The sequence below is a fragment of the Sus scrofa genome, chromosome 7 (assembly GCF_054392235.1).
Source record: "Sus scrofa isolate SSC_HxYL_T2T_F1_AM1 chromosome 7, Sscrofa_HxYL_maternal_Yorkshire_Landrace_v2.0, whole genome shotgun sequence".
In the NCBI taxonomy this organism is placed as follows: Eukaryota; Metazoa; Chordata; class Mammalia; order Artiodactyla; family Suidae; genus Sus; species Sus scrofa.
In genome coordinates, this window is record NC_139389.1 from 39,686,691 (window position 1) to 39,707,355 (window position 20,665).

General features: G+C 51.3%; 2 protein-coding genes across 8 annotated transcripts in view; one reads left to right on the forward strand and one right to left on the reverse strand.

Moving 5' to 3' along the window:
* Positions 1 to 20,665, reverse strand: part of LOC146401519 (uncharacterized) — a 55,627-nt gene that overhangs the window by 14,569 nt on the left and 20,393 nt on the right. The window lies entirely within an intron of this gene.
* SCUBE3 (signal peptide, CUB domain and EGF like domain containing 3) overlaps positions 1 to 20,665 on the forward strand; it is a 39,298-nt gene that overhangs the window by 6,175 nt on the left and 12,458 nt on the right. For 2 of the 7 annotated variants that reach the window (XM_084966674.1, XM_084966676.1), the window contains exons 2-9: positions 2,329 to 2,445; positions 8,959 to 9,081; positions 10,053 to 10,178; positions 13,021 to 13,155; positions 14,077 to 14,202; positions 14,391 to 14,507; positions 16,596 to 16,643; positions 18,942 to 19,058. In XM_084966674.1, the coding sequence (XP_084822800.1) occupies positions 2,329 to 2,445; positions 8,959 to 9,081; positions 10,053 to 10,178; positions 13,021 to 13,155; positions 14,077 to 14,202; positions 14,391 to 14,507; positions 16,596 to 16,643; positions 18,942 to 19,058 (909 nt within the window). 7 annotated transcript variants of the gene reach the window in all.

Here is a 20,665-nt window from a genome sequence, read left to right on the forward strand (position 1 = left end):
GTGGGGGAGGCACAGTGACAGCTAAGGCACAGACTCCTCCCTCACAGGTTAGAGGGACAGTGTATGGTGAGAGCTCATCAGACCTTGAGGCAGAAAACCTCGGTCCAGGCTCCACACTAGCCGTTTTCTTTTCCCAGATACAGGCTCTGGGCTTGCTCCTCACCTCTCCAGTTCGAGGACCACATGAAATGACCTACGTGAAATAACTGTGCATACTTAGTGGAATTATCTGTCATCTGACATCATCACTGTTTATCTTGTTATTTTTCCATCAGTGTGGAGAGATAAGACTATAATCAGACCTGTGCCCCTGCCCACTGCTGCCTCTCCCTCTCCAGTGTTCTGTTCTTTCCCCCCTACTTCCACCATCCTCCGCCCTGCCTGTTCTCCAGAGACCTCTGACTCAGGGTTGTTGGGTCAGTCCACACTGAAAGGGAGAAAATCCTTGTCCACTTAGGGGTACATTCAAATGAGCAAGAAGCTGGATTAGGGGATAAATAAGGAGGCTGTCAGGTTCAGCCCTGCATTTCTGCAGCCACTAAGCACCAACTGCTCGTCCTGGCTCTTCTGTTGAGCAGGCTAAGCTGGCATAAGAGGGAAGCATACTTTTTTAACAAGAAAGTGCTCTGTCTCTTCTCCTTAGGGTCATCTGTGTGGTTTCCTGGACTCTCTACAAGCCTCCTCACCCCCACCTAGGCTTTGTCCAGGGTGAGGATGGGCCCAGGTTCCAGCTGAGGTCAAAGCCCAGTTCCAAACTGGGAAGTCAGCCTGAGACTGACTGGGATGCCAGGCTCCACCAGTTTCCCTAGTTGATCTAGAGGTAGAGCAGATGTGCAGGTACATGCAGGGGCACGTGCTGCAGGTTGGGGTGTCATGGCCAAAACCTGGGCCGGTTCTTCTCTGGAGGTTACCTGGATGTGGGAGGCAATGAGGAAGAAGGGGTAAAGGAACCAACCAGGAGCAGCCATAGAATGCTGGTCTCAGGTGGCCCCTGGCACCCTGTCATCAGGTGTTAGTTAGCACTGAGGCTGGGGACATGTGTCTGATGGGGACATGTGTCTGATGGGGATGCTCTGAAGAGATGCCCGAGCAGTCCCAGAGAACACCTGAAAACCCTGGGACCCTGTGGATTCCGTAAGAATCCCTGGGAATCTGGTCCTAGATTTGTTGGCCCCAGTCTCTTCTGGCCCCAGCATGACCAAGTAGATGCCTTCAGTGAGTATATTTCCTTCTCTTGAGCTGTGAGCTATGGTGGAGGTCACAGATGAGGCTCAGATCTGGCATTGCTGTGGCTGTGGTGTAGGCCGGAAGCTACAGCTCCGATTAAACCCCTACCCTGGGAACTTCCATAGGCTGCAGGTGTGGCCCTAAAAAAAAAAAAAAAAAAAAGAAAAAAAAAAGACTAAATATTTTGGAGTTCCCAGGTGGCCAGCGGGTTAAGGATTCAGCGTTGTCATTGCTGTTGTGTGCGTCCAATTCCTGGCCCAGGAACTTCCATGTGCTGTGGGCAGGGCCAGGGGAAAAAAAAAAACCCAAAAGACTAAATTTCTTGGGACTGCCTTCCCTCCAGATCAGTTGTGGGATTACAGGAGAGTAAAGAAGCGAGCTTTTTGGAGGTCCCTGGTGGTCTAGTGGTTAGTACTCGGCACTTTTACTGGAGCAGCTCAGGTTCAATCCCTGGTCTGGGAACTGAGATCCCACATCAAGCCACTACACAGCATGGCCAAAAAAGAAAGAAAAAAAAAAAAAAAACAAAACACTTTTTCTCTGCAGTAACAGAACAGAGAGATGATACAATAGGGACCTCATCCACTCATCCACCAACCCATCCATCTAGCCAGCCACACACCTGATTAGCAAACATTCACTAAATGCCTGCAGTGTATTAGTTTATCTTGTTCACTGTTGAAAGCCCAGCACCTAGCACAGTGCTTGGCCTGTTGCAAATGCTCAATAACGGTTTGCTGAATGGTTGTATGAATATGCTCAACTCTATTCTAGCTCCTGTACTTGCTTCAAAGATTCAGAAGCCATGATCTCAGGGAGCTCCCAGCTTCAGTAAGGAATATAGTACACAGAAACCAAAAGTTAAATAATGGTATAAGGTAGCACGTGAGGCATCACAAGATAGTGGTTGGTCAGGGGATGTGAGGGCCTGACAGTAAAAGCCTTCGGAGTTAAGAGAAAGAGAAGGTGCAGCAAAGGGAGCTTCCCAGCAATGGCACCTCACCTGGGTCCCCAGTGATGGGTTAGGTTTGAAGGCATTTCAGGGGCGGAAAATAGAGGAATGAGGTACATACAGCAAACATCCTGTGCTAACTGCAATAGGACAAGAAGATGCCAAACCATGTGGCTGCACTAGGACACCAGGCAAGCTCCTTTCAGCCTTCTCACTGGGCCCAGCAGATCTGCCCACACCTACACCCACCCCCTCTGAGGAGAAAGGTAACTACCATGTTCATATAAAGGTGGGGTAGACTTGACCTATGGGCGTTTGCTTATCTGCAGCCTGCGTTCTTGCTCATTTCCACGTGTTATTCCAGTGCCAGACCTGTGTGAGATGCTGAAGTATATGAAGTGTTTCCTTGGGAGTCCCCCAGCTTCCCTTTTGGGGTGTACTTACTTTCCCCTCCTCAGGAGAGAATCTTAGGACTGTCTGTGTTGTAATAATCCACCTTTTCTAGTCTGTGCTCTAACCCTCCTATCCCCTGCCCCATCCCTCCCTCCCCCTCCCCACCCTTAGCAGAATTTATGGAGTGCTCGGCTAGGTGCTGAAGCAAATCCAGAAGAAATGTCAGATGGTGCTGGGAAAAGCTGCTGCCGTTACAGACCTGTGCATTCATGCCAGGAGAGAGAGGCAGGGAGGTCTTGGCTCATCAGTGGTATCTCTGCTGCCACCACTCTCCCCGAATTCAGCTTTTGATTCCACCCAGTGCCTGGGGTAGGGGTAAGGGCACAAGAGGACAGCCCTCATAAAGGATCGTGGAGGGCAGTGCAGCTTTCCCAATGGCCCCTGATCCACTTCACCCTCCTCCTAGGGCTGTTCCCAGCATGGGCAGAGCGGGCAGTGGCACAGGCACCTGTGAGGATATGGCTCCCCCAAATTCCCTGTACTGTCATCACCTGCTCCCCTGACGCAGCACTTCCTCACACCAGGCCTTGAGAAGAAGAGGCAAGGGGAGAGGGGTTCAGAAAGGATCCTGGGGAGAAAGCTAGAAAGGAGGAATGAAGTGGTGAACCTTTAATGAGCCCTTAACTCTATGCCTGCACTGCAGTGCTCAGTATTTGATAAGTGATGCTCGTGGCAGCCCCACGAGGAGGTGCAGTTATCATTGCCCCACGGACAGAGGAAGGAGCTGTAAGCTCAGAGGCTGGCCTAGGACCACACAGACATGAGTGCAGCTGCCATCTGAACTTAGCTGGTATCACTCCAGAGCCCCTTTCTCAAACACTCTGTCATGCTGTTGCCCTTGGTCTCTTCCCTGATTCAGCAGATGGTCTAGCATGTTACCTGAGTTGGGAAAGGCAGACAGACCTGAAGATCCGCATGCAGCTGGTCTGAGAGAGAGCCTAGACATTCACTTTTTTTGGCCGTGCCTATTTTCCCAGGTCAGGAAGCGAACCTGCACCACAGCAGTGACCTGAGCTGCTGCAGTGACAATGCGAGATCCTTAACCCGATGAACCACAAGAGAACTCTTGACATTCACATTTTTTAAAGGTCCCTGAGGAGAAGTTCCTGTCATGGCACAGTGGTTAATGAATCTGACTGGGAACCATGAGGTTGTGGGTTTGATCCCTGGCCTTGCTCAGTGGGTTAGGGATTCGGCGTTGCAGTGAGCTGTGGTGTAGGCTGCAGACGCAGCTCAGATCCTGTGTTGCTGTGGCTCTGGCATAAGCCAGCGTCTACAGCTCCAATTAGACCCCTAGCCTGGGAACCTCCATATGCCATGGGAAGCGGCCCTAGAAAAGACAAAAAGACAAAAAAAAAAAAAAAAGGAGTTCCTGTCATGGCGCAGTGGTTAACAAATCCGACTAGGAACCATGAGGTTGCGGGTTCGGTCCCTGCCCTTGCTCAGTGGGTTAACGATCCGGAGTTGCCGTGAGCTGTGGTGTAGGTTGCAGACGCGGCTCGGATCCCGCGTTGCTGTGGCTCTGGCGTAGGCCGGTGGCTACAGCTCCGATTTGACCCTTGGCCTGGGAACCTCCATATGCCGAGGGAGTGGCCCAAGAAATAGCAACAACAACAACAACAACAACAAAAGACAAAAGACAAAAAGACAAAAAAAAAAAAAAAAAAAAGTCCCTGAGGAATCCGTGTGCAGCCACTGCTCTAAACCAATGCATATGCCCAGCAGCATCCACTGTTTTGCCAGCCAGCTAGTAAACACCTGCACCCTTAGAGAACAAAATAAGATGAGACTGTGCCCTTGGGTGTTGAAGGGAATCCTGCTTGGACAAATTGTGGGTGGGCAGGTGTGGTGGGAGGGAGCTCTGAGAGAACAAACTGGCAAGAGGAGACACCGGATATAGTTTGGGGTCCAATTTCAGAGCTCTGTTTTAGGCTTGTTCTGCTTCAAAAGATTCCATCCAAATAGCTGAAGGGTCCCTTGCTCAGTGAGTGACCAGCCAAGTGAGGAAAGCAGAACATGCCACCCAAAATGGCTTAAAGCATCAGCGGAGCAACTCAGCCATGGCTGCAAGTGAGCTAAGGCAATCTGAGTCCCCTGGGATCCCGGACTCAGCAGGAATAGGGCTGCCAGGAGGAGCTTTCAGGAGGACAACTTTTGAGCCAGATTTGAGAAGCCAGGAACAGTGTAGCTACAAGAAAAAAGAAAAGACCTCGTCTCGAATGTGCAGAATGAGATGTGGTTGCGTGGAGAGGGGTGGAATGGTTGGGTGTTGGAAAGAAATACACACTGTGTGCAGGGAGGTAGGGAGGGGGTAGGAGGGCTGGAGGAGCCCAACTGCCTGAAGTGTGAGGGCACTGCTGGGAAGCCTGGGTTTGCTGCAGTCGGTGGCAGGATCCATTCCAGTACTGGTGAGCACTGAACTGGAGGCACAGGGAAGACTGGGAGCTCAGGTAGCTGATGCAGAGACAGGCAAGAACCTCTGTGATGGCCCTAGAGAAGGAGCTTCCCAACGAGCTTCCAACTGCCCTGCTGGGGCTGGGGAAGGGTGGAGAGACAGGAGGGGAGAGGGCCCAGAGCAGGAGCAACAGGATGATGACTTGTCACTGGGATTGCCTGGTGCTCTGTCCCTGCTGCTGAGACTCACAAGGGTCACCACAGGGAAGGGGCTGATCATCCAGTCCCTGCTCCTCCAGAGAACCCAACAAAAGTGTATAAAACAAGAACATGTAAAACTTTGGGTTCCATTCAACAATTGGAATTCGTTGTTAAAAGATATTTCTCGGGAGTTCCCCTTGTGGCACAGTGGTTAACGAATCTGACTAGGAACCATGAGGTTGAGGGTTCAATCCCTGGCCTTGCTCAGTGGGTTAACAATCTGGCATTGTCGTGAGCTGTGGTGTAGGTTGCAGACGTGGCTCGGATCCCATGCTGCTGTGGCTCTGGCGTAGGCTTGCAGCTACAGCTCCGATTGGACCCCTAGCCTGGAAACCTCCATATGCCGCGGGAGCGGCCCAAGAAATGGCAAAAAGACAAAAAAAAAGATATTTCTCTCATGGGGTGGGGGGGCATGTGTAACATGGGTACAGAGAATAAGCACTTGGACCTTGGAGTGCTGTGTCTCTCTTCACGCATTTAAACACATGTGAAATTTCCTCTTTCCCCTGCTAATGGTCTTAACACTTATCGGGCCTCCAAAACTCAAACATGAATCCCACCCAGGCATTTTTTGGGGTCCACCCAGGCCCAGGGCACCCCTTATTCAGAAGTCGTAGAGCAGAGCTGTCTAACAGAACTTCCTGTGATGTTGGAAATGTTCCATATCTGTGCTGCCCACTAGGGTAGCCATTAGCCACATATGGCTACTGAGGAACTGCATTTTAAAATAATTTTATTTTATTTATTTATTTATGCCTTTTTGCCTTTTCTAGGGCTGTACCCACGGCATATGGAGGTTCCTAGGCTAGGGGTCTAATCGGAGCTGTAGCCGCCAGCCTATACCACAGCCACAGCAATGCGGGATCCAAGCCATGTCTGCAACCTACTCCACAGCTCATGGCAACGCCAGATCCTTAACCCGCTGAGCAAGGCCAGGGATCAAACCTGCAACCTCATGGTTCCCAGTCGGACTCGTTAACCACTGAGCCACGACAGGAACTCCTAAAATAATCTTAAATTTAAATAGCCACAGAACCTAATGGCTACCATATTTGGTGTTTCCTTTTTTCTTTTTTTTTTTTTTTTGGCTGTGCCAATGGCATGTGGAAGTTCCCAGGCCAGCGACTGAACCTGAACCACAGCAGTAGCCAGAGCCATTGCAGTGACAATGCCAGATCCCTAACCTGCCATGCCACAAGGGAACTCCTTGGCTACAGAAACAGCAGTCTTAGAACATCTGTTGTCTGACCCCAGTGATTGAATCCTTACTATCTCAACTTTCCATACATTAGGAACCTCCTATTTACTAGATACTTTATGAGGTACTTTATACAATTTAACTGTTCACAGACTTTCATGAGAAAGTTTTATCATCCACATCTTATTTATTTTTTAATGATTTTTACTTTTTCCATTATAGTTGGTTTACAGTGTTCTGTCAATTTTCTACTGTACAGCAAAGTGATCCAATCATACATATATATACATTCTTTTTCTCACAATATTCTCCATCATGTTCCATCACAAGTGACTAGATACAGTTCCCTGTGCTATAGAGCAGTATAGCACAATTTTAAAGATGAAGAAATGAGAGTCAGAAAAGCCTCCCTAGAGAACAGTGGGACTGGATTTGAATCTGGGACTGACTGATTCCAGAGCTCAGGCTCTTTCTATGACAGAACGTTTCTTAGTACTGCTTTCTCTTCAACATTTAGAAAAACTGGGTCTCCATGCAGCCTCTTACTATCTACAGACGTCCCTCTTGCTCCGTCTCATGAATTGGTTTTCTGTTCCCCCTCTTCTCCGTCCATTCACTTGGGTGACTTCCCAGGGTGGGCCAGCAGGCAGACCCCGTGACTGCAGGGCCTGAGCGAGGTGGGGAGTCAGTGTGCATTACAGCAGTTAGACGTAGTTAACTGTAGCACTGGAGACAGCAGTTAGATGGCATGGTGGACTGCTGCAGAGGGGTCAAAGAGAGTAGGAGGGTAGGGTGCAGAGCCAAATAGAAGGCCAGAAGATTTGAGGTAGGTGTTTGGAGGCATGCTTGCAAATTTCGGTTCTCAGCCCCTGGAGGCCTCAATCCTGCCCCCAAAGTACTTGAAAAAGAAAACAGATAACTTTTTCAAGCTAGAACTCATAAGCTGTAAACTGGAGCAATTACAGGTATATTTATTCATTCATTAAAAAAATGTATCAAGCACCTGAAGGATTTGGATTCAATGGGTTGGCAATTAGGCCTGAGAATCTGCATTTTAACAAAAGCCAAGCACTTCTGCAGTCCACTGGTCACACTTGGAAGTTACAACCTTGACTTCAAATCTCATTCCTTTTCCTTGCAGTTTGCTACATTATTCTGGGTTTCCCAGTTCATGGCCAGAAGTAGTCTCTTCCTCCTCTGATCCTCCCTTTAATGGAGATTTTCAAGCCTGGCTGCATATTAGACTCACCGGGGTAGCTTTAGCAAAATATCGATGATCAGGCTTCAGCCGCAACCAGTTGACCAGAATTTCTGCGAGTGGTGCTTGGGCATCTCCTAGGGGAGTTGACTGATGTGCAGCTGGGGTTGAGGACCCCCTTTCCTTGTCTCTAATGTCATTGTGGCCCTCAGACACATCTTGCTTCATGTTACTTTTTTCTCTCCTTTTGGCTGAGTCACCTCTGAGCCTCTGCAGCCCTCAGTATAGTACCTTTCACAAATAATACCTTCTAAAGCATTTTCGACTGAAACATTTACCTGTTTCAGTTCAGCTTTATGGGCACCACAGCATTGCCCTCAAAGCTGGAGTCTTTTGCCCAAGACAATAAGCGATTCTCTTAACTATGTCCTTCCTGAACATTCTCCTTTCTGCTAGATCTTGGGTGGCCTCTTCTTCAGCATGGCCCTGTGAGTAGCCTCTCATGTCAGAACCTGGCCCAAGAGAGAGTAGAGCAGCCAGGGTTGGATGAAGGCACGTAGGGTGGCAAGATGGATGGCCTGGGCCAGCCAGCTGGAGAGCTGGAAGGGCAGTGCTTATCAGGCTCCAGGCTGCTGGTGCTAGCCCCTGCTGGCTCCTAGTCCCTCGGCTGTTGACAGCACAGTGGCCTGGGCAGATCTTCCAGGATGGAACTTCTTTCCTTTCAAGATTCTTGGCGCCATGGTGGGCAAGTGGGAGCAGGCCTGGTCTCAAGCAGAGTCGTGAGGCAGGTGAAGATTCCTCAGAAGCCCCGTCTCCCTTTCTTCCTCCTTTAATTACCAATACTTGCTGGATGCTGCCACTTTCCCAGAGGCCACTGTCCCCATGCCTTTCTCTTCCCCTTCCCTCTAAGCCTGCTCCTTAGAAAGGTAAACTAACTCACCCCAGGTTGAATGTTTCTAATCAAGTTAAGTGTGCTACCCAGTCTAAGGGGTTTTTGTTTGTTTTTAAATCAAAGAGGAATGTTTCAAATGATGGAATTTTAGCTGTCACTGTGGATTAAGTATTTTTGAGGGGAGTGGGGGGGGCTTCTTTCTGAATTCCTGAAATTACAGGGTCAGCCCACTCTAAAATCAGAGGGGTGTGGGAGGGCACCTGCTTGGAGGGGTCACTGTCTGTTTTAGAAGAGAGGGGGTTTCGCCCTGGGGAACCACCTTCAAGACACCCCCTTGGGAGGTACCAAGACAGGGTCTCATATGCCCCTTCTGCCCCTGCCAGATGTGGACGAGTGTGTGGAGGGGACTGACAACTGCCACATCGACGCCATCTGTCAGAACACCCCACGGTCATATAAGTGCATCTGCAAGTCTGGCTACACAGGGGATGGTAAACACTGCAAAGGTGAGGCTGGGAGGGCCGGTGCCAAAGAGGGACCTGCCAGAGAGAGGAAACCAGCGCCGCTGCTCTTACCTCACACTGAGCGTCACACTAAGGCTTGAACTCGCTGCTGGCATGGGGAGGGGGCTGGGGTAAAGCTGTTTCTTCCCAGAGAGGGTGCCCTTTTCTCATGTGCACAGAGACACCATATATGCCACTACGGCCCTGGTAGGAAGAGCTCACAGCCATACAGCCTGACTGGTCAGGGGATCAGAATCACGGGACTAAGACCTGAGGTTCTGTGATACTGAAAGGGTCTTTAGACCCCTTACACCATGCCCCAAAAGAATGAGACCAGACCGTTTACCCTAGGGGGAATTCATACTGTAAACAACATATCTCCTCATAATTAAAGTAATGCAAATTAGTCTTGAGACATTATTTTAAATTTATGAGCTTCGGTGTTGGTGAAGACTTCAATGGACAAGGTACAGTCAGTCATTCCTGGTGACATTAGAAACTGAAGTGATTTTTTTTCAGTGATTTTTGTCATACCTAGCAAGAATCTTGAAGTTACTTATACCCTTTAACCTAGGGATTTTATGTTAAGGGACTTGTTCAAAGGAAATTCAAAGAAACAATATACAGGAAAAGACGTTATTTGATGAATCACTTATGATAGAAAAATAAATGGAAGGACTCTAACAAGAGATAAAAGGGATTAATAAGTTATAATATACAACATTATGGGATATTCGGCAACCATGTACATGATCACTGGAAAGACTGGATGGAAACATGGAAAAACTTTTATGCTTAAGTTTAGATGAAAATAGCAAAATGCAAAATAGTTTGCAGGTTATGAAAGTAACCATGAAAACAGACACACACACAGAGGTTATGTATTTTTTAAAAAAACACCATAACCTGAGCCCGGGGTGGACAGTGGAAGGCATACAGGTGGGTCCAGCTGCCTCACTCCTGTTTGCCCACAGATGTGGATGAGTGTGAACGGGAGGATAATGCAGGCTGTGTGCATGACTGTGTCAACATCCCTGGCAATTACCGATGCACCTGCTATGATGGATTCCACCTGGCGCATGATGGCCACAACTGTCTGGGTGAGCAGGGTGAAGGGATGTGGGCTGGGCATGGCTTGTGGGGAAAGCGGTGTTTTCAGCATTTTCCATTCCCGGGCAAGGAGTAGAAAGTGATCAAAAAGCTGATTCCAGAGTTCCCACTGTGGCACAGCAGAAACACATCCGACTAGGTTTGATCCCTGGCCTCCGTCAGTGGGTTAAGGACCCAGCGTTGCTGTGAGCTGTGGTGTAGGTCATAGACGTGGCTCGGATCTGGCGTTGCTATGGCTGTGGTGTAGGCAGACAGCTGTAGCTCCAATTAGATCCCTAGCCTGGGAACCTCCACATGCTGCAGGTGTGGCCATAAAAGGACAAAAGACAAAAAAATAGAAGAGCTGATTCCCACAAAACAGAACACAAAGTCAGCCTCCTGTTTGAGACCAGATGCTGAGAATGAAGTAATCCTTCTGCCAGATGAAAAACATTGAGGAGATGCCACTAGAAAGTGTTCTCAGGACAGGGCCAGGAGATGACAATAGTGGGCTTAGTCATGGGGGTGGGGAGCGTGGTGGAAAGGTGATTGGACTCCAGACAGACCCCGGCTCTGCTGCATACTAGCTAGTGGGATGGCAGTATCCCATTAGAGGGCTGCTGGATCCTCTAATGTGAGACCTATCATGCAAGAACATGTATAAAGAGCCCTGTACCATCCTTAGTTCATAGAAAGTGCTCATCGAACGGGAGAAATGTCGTTGATAGTGATGGTGATGATGCAGAGAAGCCTCTGGCCCTGAAAGGCGGCTTTTTCCCAGCTTTTCCTGCAGTCTTCCAGGCTCACCCTCTCCTCACTTCGGAGGCCTCATCTGACCTGATCTTTGTCCCAGGAGCTGTACCAGAGATAGGAGACTCTCTGGGGAACTAACCTCAGCTGTGGTCTCTGTCCTTTTGGAACATTACCAGGACCATGTCAGATTCTTCCCCAAGTGGAAAAACTGAAGCCCACAGCAGAGAAGGATTTGAGATGGGAACCCGGGGAAAGAATCCCAAATTCTTTCTCTTTGATGCCAAAACAGAAATAGGAGACTGGAAAGACAGAATACCAGGAAAGGAAGGGAAGAAAGAGGATGCCCAGAAAAGCGAGCTAGGCTGCTCCCCCACCCCGCACCTGACCAGACAGATGAATTATTGGAGGTCCCACTGGCCTAGGACCTCCAGGTAGGAGCACCTTCTTACTCTAACGCTGCCTCTGAGCCCAATCACATTCCATCCCTGGACCAGGCTCATAGGTTTCTGCTCCCAGCTCAGGCCTCCAAACCCTGATACCTGCTGGGCCCTTCCCCTGGCCCTGGCCAACTTCCTACTACTGGAGCTATCAGGGAAAAACCTCACTTTTTGCCTGCCCAGTCATCTGCAAAGCCCTCTTTGGGAACTCCTTTGGAAAGAAAAGCTGTGACACTTGGACCAGGACAGTGAGTTGCCTTAAGGGACTACATACATCAGCTCCTAAGTTCTGTGGTTGCCTTTGAACTTTCCAGGCCCCCATTTCTCACTAAGTCTAGTGTCTCCGTTAAGTAATTTTGGAAAGAACCAACCAAGGGATAAGAGAATGAGTAGGTATGGAAGGGGTTGGGGAGAGCAAATATCTATCTAACCTTAACCCTAACCCTAGGGTCAGAATTCAAAGTCTTAACCCTTGGCTTTTAGGGAAACTGAGTAAGTCATCCATGCCCTAGGCCTCAGTTTCCCCATTGAGAACTGGAAGAAAGAATTTGGCTACAGTAGCAAAATCTCAAGGTTGGAACAGAAGGGAACAAATAGAAGGTGGGATATAGGGTGGGGTAAGAGCAGGAAGCCAGGGACAAGAAGTCAGGTGTAGGTGGGACATAACAAGGCAAAAGTAAGTATATCTCCTTGGCTTTTCCAGTAGATGCCTCTCCAGCAGGAGCCTGCTAGGTCTGGACCAGAAGGGTCAGGGCGGTTTCAGGGCTTAGCAGACAGGAGGGGCAGAAGACAGATGGAGCCATTAGGAGTCAGGTTCCTTTCGAGCCAGACTGGTCCACTTGGGGACCAATCTCCCTGATGCCTTTCTTGAGAGGGTAGCACAGAGATGGTCTCCGATGGTGTCAGAGTCAAGGCTTCAAAGTGGGAGCCCCAGATGAGCTTGGCTCTGGGACCCAGGGGTGGTGATTTGGGGTGGTAATTAGGGTGTAGCCTGGCAGCTCTCACCCCATCCCTCCCTGCCAAGCTTCTAGACTTTGTTTTGTTAAACCAAAATAGGAGAAAGTCTATGGAATATGGCAGCGAGCCCAGGCACAGGGGGAGGGGAGGGGAGGAAGAATGGGGCCATGGCCTGTCCACAGACATGGTCCCTGCCCCGCAGTGAGTTGAGTTTCACCACCTTTCCCCACCCTGCCCCTCCAACCTCAGCACCGTGGCCAAAGCTTTCCCTGCACAGAGCCCTGACTCCCTGGCTGCTTGTCACAACCAGCTGCCCACAGTCCTCTCCCTGCCAATCCCCATCCTTGTCTTCACCTCTGTTCCTCTTGGTCCGACTCCTTTCCTGATCTCCTCTACCTTCAGACCCAGTTTCAACAGGTGCAGGAAAGGGAGCCATGTCTCCACCTAAGCGAGCCATGTCCAAATGTCCCCTCCCCACCTGCATAGCTCACCACCTCTGCCCTCTGAGGGGGGCCTCTTTGCCATCAGTGGAATATTAGCTGATGAATGGGTGAGAACTGCCTGGCTTTTAGCTGGGTATTGGATTCAGGGGTGGGAGGGACGGGTATGTGTGTGTGCGCTGCTTTCAGCCCTTGGTGCAGAAGTTCAAGGGTATACTCGGACCCTGGCCTGCACCCCTGGCTCGCCAACCACCTATCCTGCACAGATGTGGACGAGTGTGCTGAGGGCAACGGCGGCTGTCAGCAGAGCTGTGTCAACATGATGGGCAGCTATGAGTGCCACTGCCGGGAAGGCTTCTTCCTCAGCGACAACCAGCACACCTGTATCCAGCGGCCGGAAGGTCAGCCTATGACCAGGGAGGGCCCAGCCCTGCACTCCCAGCTCCTCCATCCATCTCCTCAGCTTTCCCTCAGTACCCCAGGTCTCATCCTCTGCTAGCTCTCCCTTCTCTTGTCCCTCAACCCATTCACATCTGAAGTGTTCCATGGACAAATCCTCTATGGCAGAGAATTCATTTGGGGTTGGGGGTCAGTGGGGAGGCTACCATGGGGACATCCTCTGGGTCCAGACCCAGAGGGACGAGCTCTAAGCTGCCACCATCTGAGGGCCTGATGTGCCTTATTCCTTGAACTGGGTTGGGAGGATCAGGCAGGAATAGTGCGGTATGTGTTGTCTGTCTGTGACTCCACTGTCACCCTCCCACCTCCACCGACTGTGACATCCCTGAGGGCAAGCATTACATCTGATTCAAATTTGTATCCCCAGAAACTCATATACTGCTCTGCTTGTAATAGGAGCTTAGTAAATATTTATGAATAAATCATGTAGTAATTATCTTTACCAATTACTCCTCACTCACATTATTAATGTTATTTGTCTTCTTCCCAGTTTGACTATCAGCTCTTTGAGGAAAGAGATCATGTCTTATTTTTCTGGATCTTTCCTAAATCCACCCAGTGTCAGCACAGTGCTGGGTAACTATATGGCACTATTTGTTGGCTGAAGGAGAGGGTAATTGCACAGGGTTTGGGGGGCTGGGTAGCAACACCTATCCATCATTCAGACTAGTGCTGACCCCTGCTCACTAGCACCGAGCAGTGTGCACAGGACAGGGGGCCTGTGAGGGGGAGTCAGCCTCCTCCGTGTTGTAACCTCAGGGAACTTCTCCCAGTTCCTAGGCCTCAACTATTTCTAGTTTCTCTTCATCTACGCGTCCAGGAGCACAAGACATTCATGCGCCCTTCCTCCTCTTCCCTTTTAGAAGGAATGAACTGCATGAACAAGAACCACGGCTGCGCTCACATCTGCCGGGAGACACCCAAAGGGGGTATTGCCTGTGAATGCCGCCCCGGCTTCGAGCTCACCAAGAACCAGCGGGACTGTAAATGTGAGTGGATTGGGGTTGGCAGCGGGAGAGGAGGGGAGGCAGAGGGGAGGGGGAGGGGCCTCAGCAGCAAAAGGTGGGAAGAAGAGGGACACGGGAGAGGCAGCCAGGTTAGAGGACGTTTCCGCTTTACGGAGAACAGTGGTACCCAGGGAGAAGTCAGCTGACAGCCTCCTGCCCTCTCTGCACAGTGACGTGCAACTATGGTAATGGTGGCTGCCAGCACACATGCGATGACACAGAGCAGGGTCCCCGGTGCGGCTGCCATGTCAAGTTTGTGCTCCATACCGACGGGAAGACGTGCATCGGTGGGTGAGGCCAGTGGAGAACTCAGTCCACCTGTGATGGGGGTGGGAGTGGGGGTGGGGCCCTTGGGACCCAGGGAAGGTGGGGACACATGGGGCCCACGTGCTAAGCGCGGAGTGACGGTGAGGTGAAGTTCCAGACAAAGCCAGGTCTAGTAAGGGACAGCTCTGAGGGACCGAAGGGCTCACCTGACCTTCCTCCTTCCCTGCCCTCCCCTCCCTGATGGTTCCACTGCCCCACCCCTGGGAGCCTCACCATCCTCTTTGTCCAGGATAAAGGTGCCAATTGGGAATAATTAGCAGAGTGTAGCTGAGGAGGGGGAGAAGGCTGGGGTAATGCTGCGGATTAATCCTGACCAGAGGTCCTGGGTGTCGGGTGTGGTAAGATGGGAGCTGTCACAGCCCACTATCCCCACTGTGGAACCGAGGGTGGGACAGGGTGCTCGTTCCTGCCACAACCAGCCTTGCACTGACAAGTGGGGTTTCCTGACTACAGGTGTCCTTCTCTCTCTCCTTACTCTCCTCCTGTATATCCCCTTTCCAGCCCTCTGACCCGAGCCCCCCACTTCCTTCGCTTTCCTCAACATTCCAGTGGAGCCCTCTCACTTCCTCCCCACTCCACCCTCCCATCCCTCTCACCCTGGTCTGGGGCCTTCCTAACATCTGGCCCCCTTTGCCTGAATTCCTACACCTTACCTCACCTCTCTTCAGGTACCGTAGATGAGTTCAACTCCTTAATTCCCAACTCTCTGTCTTTAGGTTTGGTTGGTGAAGGCCAATTACCATGTGCTCGGAGTGCTGAGAAAGATGATGGGGACAGAGTGTCCCCTGGGGAAAGTGGGAAATGAAAGGGTGGAGTTTGGGCAGGGGAAGAGCTGTGTCCCAAGCCAGCAGGGGCAAGCTTGTCCCGTGGGCACGGGTATTTATGAATGGCCCTTCATCTCATGGGCTGCAGCATGCTGGGGATGGGAAGGTGTGAACACAGTCACATTGTGTGTTTATCAGAGACAAGACATTCAGCTTAAGAACCAGGCTCTATCCCATCTCACTCCAGAATCCCACCCCGTCTCTGTCGAGAGCACTGCCCCTCCCCCAGACGCAAGAACTGGGGAGCAGATGATGTTCTTAGAAGTCTCTCTCAGTGCCTGCTCCAGAGACTTGTACACACAGTTCTAAAGTTCCTTAATTAAAATCTCTCCTGCTACATGTTTCCCTCTGAACTAACTCTCCATAACCTTGGACCATTTTCAGGTCTTCGTGTTGCCTTCTCCAGGCTGGTTTGTTCCAGTTCATTTTTTTCCTCATAAATCTAATTCTTCTGCTTTCCAAAACTCCCACCATCCCCTGTAATACTCACACATCCTTAGAGACTCCTGGAAGAACCTGCATGCTGTCCCCAGCAAAAAGCTGCATGTATCAGGACAGAGCTGGAGCCCAAGGATGTGAGGCTGGGTCCCTCTCAGGTGTCCTTCTGTTTAGATAGTCCTGGACACGGCTGCTTTTGAAAATATTCCTATTAAGCTTGAGCTCTTCTCTAATGCAAGACCCATTCCACCTTCTGGGCCACGGCCAAGTGAGGCAGAGGAGAGCAAACGAAGCTGTTCTAAGGTGCACAGCTATGTTCTTTCCAAGTTCCTCTCCCTCTTCTCCAAGAGAACTTATTTTACCTTGATCTGTATCTCATTTTTCTCCCCAGCCCTGGTAGGAGGAAACATTGTTTGGGCCATCAGGACATTTCCATCTAGTGGGGAGACTGAGAGGGCAGTACAGTTAGCACAAAGGGACTTGGGATTTGGCAGCTAGTAAGACTTGTGCTTGGATCCCGGCTCTGCCGTGGGAACGCTGTGTAGTCCTGGGCCCATGACTGCCCCTCTCTGAGATGCAGTTTCCCTTCAGTCAATTGGTGGGAGCCTGGCTTGAGGGTCCCGGGCAGGACAAGGCTAGGGAATGAAGCGTAGGAGTCTCTGGGCTCATCACTTGGGGCCAAGGTTTGGGCCTGGAGGGTGGAGGAGGGTGGGAGGGGCCTGGGGCACTGAGGGCCACAGTAGCTCCTGTCTAGCATCTAAACAGCTTTTTTACGATGTCAAACAGGGGAAAGGCGGCTAGAGCAGCACATCCCCCCTCAGGCCGTTTCTAATGGTAAATATATCTGCTCCCTCCGCTCGCTCTCACTGGCTTGCTAGGGGAAGGGCTAACCTGCTGGGGCTCCACTAACTGCATGCCCATTGGGCCCAGCCTAATGGGGCTCCCCTGGCAGCCTGGGTGCTGGCTGGGCCCACTGAGTGACAGGAAGCCTGAGTCCCCATGAACTGGCCCAGGAGCCTTCATGTTGATTTTCTCTTTCTCTGACCCTGTCACTCTCCTTCTCTCTTCCTTCTCCTGCTCCTTCGTACCACCTTCTTCCTCACCTACCTTCTAACACCTCACCCCTTTCCAACCATCTGCCCCCTCCCTTTCTCTGCCTTCTGCACAGCTAAAGACCCGGCCAGCTCCATCTACCCTCTGTGCCCACTGTGCCACCTGAGACGGGGTGGGGTAGGGTTGGATGCCATCCCCTCCTTGGGGTATCTTTCTTGGGTTCTTCAGTCTCAGCATCACTTACCATTCTATCCCACTGTAACAGTTAAGAAGGTGACTTTGAGTTCAGACAGACCTGAGTTTGAATCCTGGCTCTGCCACCCACTAACTGTGGCACTTTAAGCAGTCTACTTTCCTCTCTGATCCTCAGTTTACTCTTCCGTAAAATAGGGAGAACAAGAGCCTTCCCTTAGTATTGCTCCAGTGATGGAGAAAGTACAGTAGAGCACCTACTAAGTGCCTGACACAGAATAAGCACAGATTAAACTGTGATTTTAATGTACGACCTGAAGAGCAAAGGCAGCCAGAGAGGCCACACTGGAGAGCACTGCCCTGAAGGGGCAGGCAGCCATGCTCGGCTTTCTGATCCAAGCTGGCATGGTCACCGTGCCAGCTCCACTGCTCCCCGTCCTGGATCCCTCCAAGTCAACTAGACCTGGTGCAGGATCTCCTTTCCCCTCCCCTCACCCCAGGGCTTAGGGGACCTCTTCTTATGCTAAGGGCACTCTTGAGGGGATGGTGGGGCCTGGAACCTGAAGCTTCCTCACCTGGCCTCAGGAACCTCAGGAGAGACTAAGGTGGGAGTGGCTCATAGGAAATGCTCCTGTGGCTGCTCCGGGACCTTGGCATTTGAGCGGCCAAGGCATGAGCAGGGACCCTAAGGCAAAGATGGGCTTCTTCTGGAGCCTTTGCTTTGCTGTCTCCTCGGTGACCAGGGTTGGGTCTGAGTGTTAGGAGTCAGAGACTCAAGAAGACGGTAGCACTCTCTTCCCAGTGCCTTTCCCACCAAGTTCCCCCAATTCTGACAACCACTCTCGTCTCTTCCCTAGCAGAGGCCTCAGGATTTTGTCTCTAGTGGGAGAGTTCCAGGCCCCCTCACAGTCCCCGTGTCAGGGCCCAGCACTGTTCCAGTTTTTTCCCTGGGCTCATCTGACTCTCCTGACCTGCATTTAAACCTCTGTTTCTCCCACTCGGAGTTCAGAAAACAGGGTGACCATCCATACTCCCCCAACTCTGACTTCCAGCAAAGGGAAAACTTACCAGTCAAGAGGGGGCAATAGAAGAGACTCAGCTCCGAGGTTCTCTAACTCTCTGACTTTCCTTTTTATGCTCTTCCTGCCCCTCAGGATTCTTCTCCCTTTGCCCCCTCCCCTCCCCTAGACAGCATCTCCCCACTAGGAGACGAAAACAGCAGAACAGCCAGCTTATCTCCCTCCGATCTAGAAGGGCTCTGGAGGAGCTGGAGGTAGCAGGGAAGGGGCTGGGAAGTGACAGAGGAGTATAAGCCGCTCCTCTGAGGATGAGCAGTCAGTCCTGGAACTGGGATCTTTCTTAAGACAGCTGAGCAGCAAGGAAGGGGAGATGAATTGATGGCCATCTCTCAGCTTTCTTAGGAATCGCCAGGCCTACTCTTCCTAAGATTTTCCCACCATGAGCCCCCATCCCCCAAAGAGATAGTCACTGGGAAGAGGAGGACACTCTGTTGTCCCTCTTGTTCCCTGCCGGCGAGAACCACCCTTACTTAGCTTCCATCCCTCCCTGGGCCCTCCCCTCTCCACCTCCTCCACCCCTCAGCACATTCCTGCCTGACAGCTCTGGCTTGTACCTGCCTCACTGCTGTCCACCTTGTTTCAATCAAGTAGGGGGCAGGGAAGTGGACTGCTTGGCTGCACTTGTGAGGGGATGGGGGCTGGGAGTGATGGGAGGAGGGGGCTGGGAGCCTCCGCTTAATGCTCTTTCTAAAGAACAGGGAGGCAGCTGAGGCCTCCCCTTGGGCCTCTGTACTCTCCTCCACCCTCAAGTTTAGGACTCCTCCAGGCCCATAACCAGGTTACTATCCCCCACCTCCCTCCTAAACAGAGACCTGCGCTGTCAACAATGGGGGCTGTGACAGTAAGTGCCACGATGCAGCGACGGGTGTCCACTGCAGCTGCCCCGTGGGCTTCATGCTGCAGCCAGACAGGAAAACCTGCAAAGGTAAGTGTTTTCAGAGAACAGGAGCTAAAGGTAAGGGGCTGAGATTGGGACCTAAGATAGAGTATCTATTATGGGACCTCCTCACCCTGAAGCTGTCATGATTATGAAGAACTAAGGCTGTGACTAAGGCTGGTCTCCTGCCCACTTTTCCCATCTCAGTTCAAAGGGCGCAAAAGTCCAGCCAGTCCCTTAGTGCCCATGCCCTTAGCCCACTTTGTTTTCCTTACTCTCATTCCTATCCCCCTATGGGTCCCTAACCCTCTTGGTTAATGACCATGCCATTCACATTTGTCCCTGCATCTAAAGGATATTTGAGCCCTCTGGATGCACAAGGTCACAGGTGTGCTCCACAACCTTCTTTCCCCACACTCCCAGACCTCCCCAGTGGAAAAGCTGTCCTGGTCAATGGGAGAATAGGGTAGCAGTTGGGAACACTGATGCTGGAGCCCGGCTCCCTGGGTTCAGATTCCAGCTCTGCCTCTTACTAGCTCTGTGATCCTGGCTAGTTACTTAGTGTCTCTGTGCCTCAGTTTCACCATAGTAGAGGTGCTTGCCTCATAGGAGTGTTGTAAGGATTAAATGAGTTATATATAAACCGTATGTAAAGTACTTAGAACAGTGCCTGGCAAATGGTAAACACTTTGTCTCAGCTTTTTTTATAGTATAATTTCCCACACTGTCCATTCTATTTTCCCCTCCTTTTAATTAGCCAGATCTAGGGGAAAGGTGGATCAGAGAGAGAAAAAAGGAAGAGTAGCCATACAGAAAATAACAATTCATCAGGTCTGTGTCCCCTGGTAACGAGGAATGGGGACTGTAGGAAGGCCTGGGCTTGCTCTTTGTGACTTCTGGCCCAATAGCTGGCAGAGAGGCTGGGGATGGGTTTGGGGGCAGCAGGTCAGACAGCCAGAGTTGAGAGGTTTGCTCCTAGGAAGGACTGCTGACAGGTCTGCTAAGAGTGAAGTGAAAGGCTGCCCTCCCTGCCCCCTCCCCCAAGTAGGGGTGAGTAGCCTGGGTCCTGTCTGCCACCAGCTTGGGGAACTTGACCTCGGGAAGGAAGCTGCTCACCCACCCCCCTCTTCCCTTCCTAGTGCTGAAAGCTGCCTCAGGCCTGAGACTCTCCAGACCTCTCCCGGTCCAGCCCCCTGCCTGGCCCCACCCCTCCCCCATTGGCTGCCCAGCCTCACTGGCTCTCCTGAAGGTCCTCCCTGCCTGGCCTCTCTTCCAGCCCCTCCTCTCAGAAGCCCGAAGCCCTGCTGCCCCTCTGAATCTCCACCTTGGCCACTCCCCACCCCCAGGGCTATTTTGGCAGGCAGGGGTAGGGGACAGTAAAAGGATAGATCCTGACCACCAGCCTTTCTGCGAAGGGCCATCAATGGCAGAGTGAGGGCCATAGACTAGTCCTGCAGGTCAAATGCCCAGACTTCTCAGCAATTCCCTGAGAGCCTGACACTGGTTCCCATCTTTCCCCTTCCACGAGGAGTCAGTCCTGGGAGAGGTGTCACTAATGGGCACAGATAACATGAGCAAAGGAGAAAAGAGAGCTGGGAGAGAGAAGGAGTTGGAAGAGGCAGGCCCAGGGCTGTCCTTGATCTTCCATGTCTCTG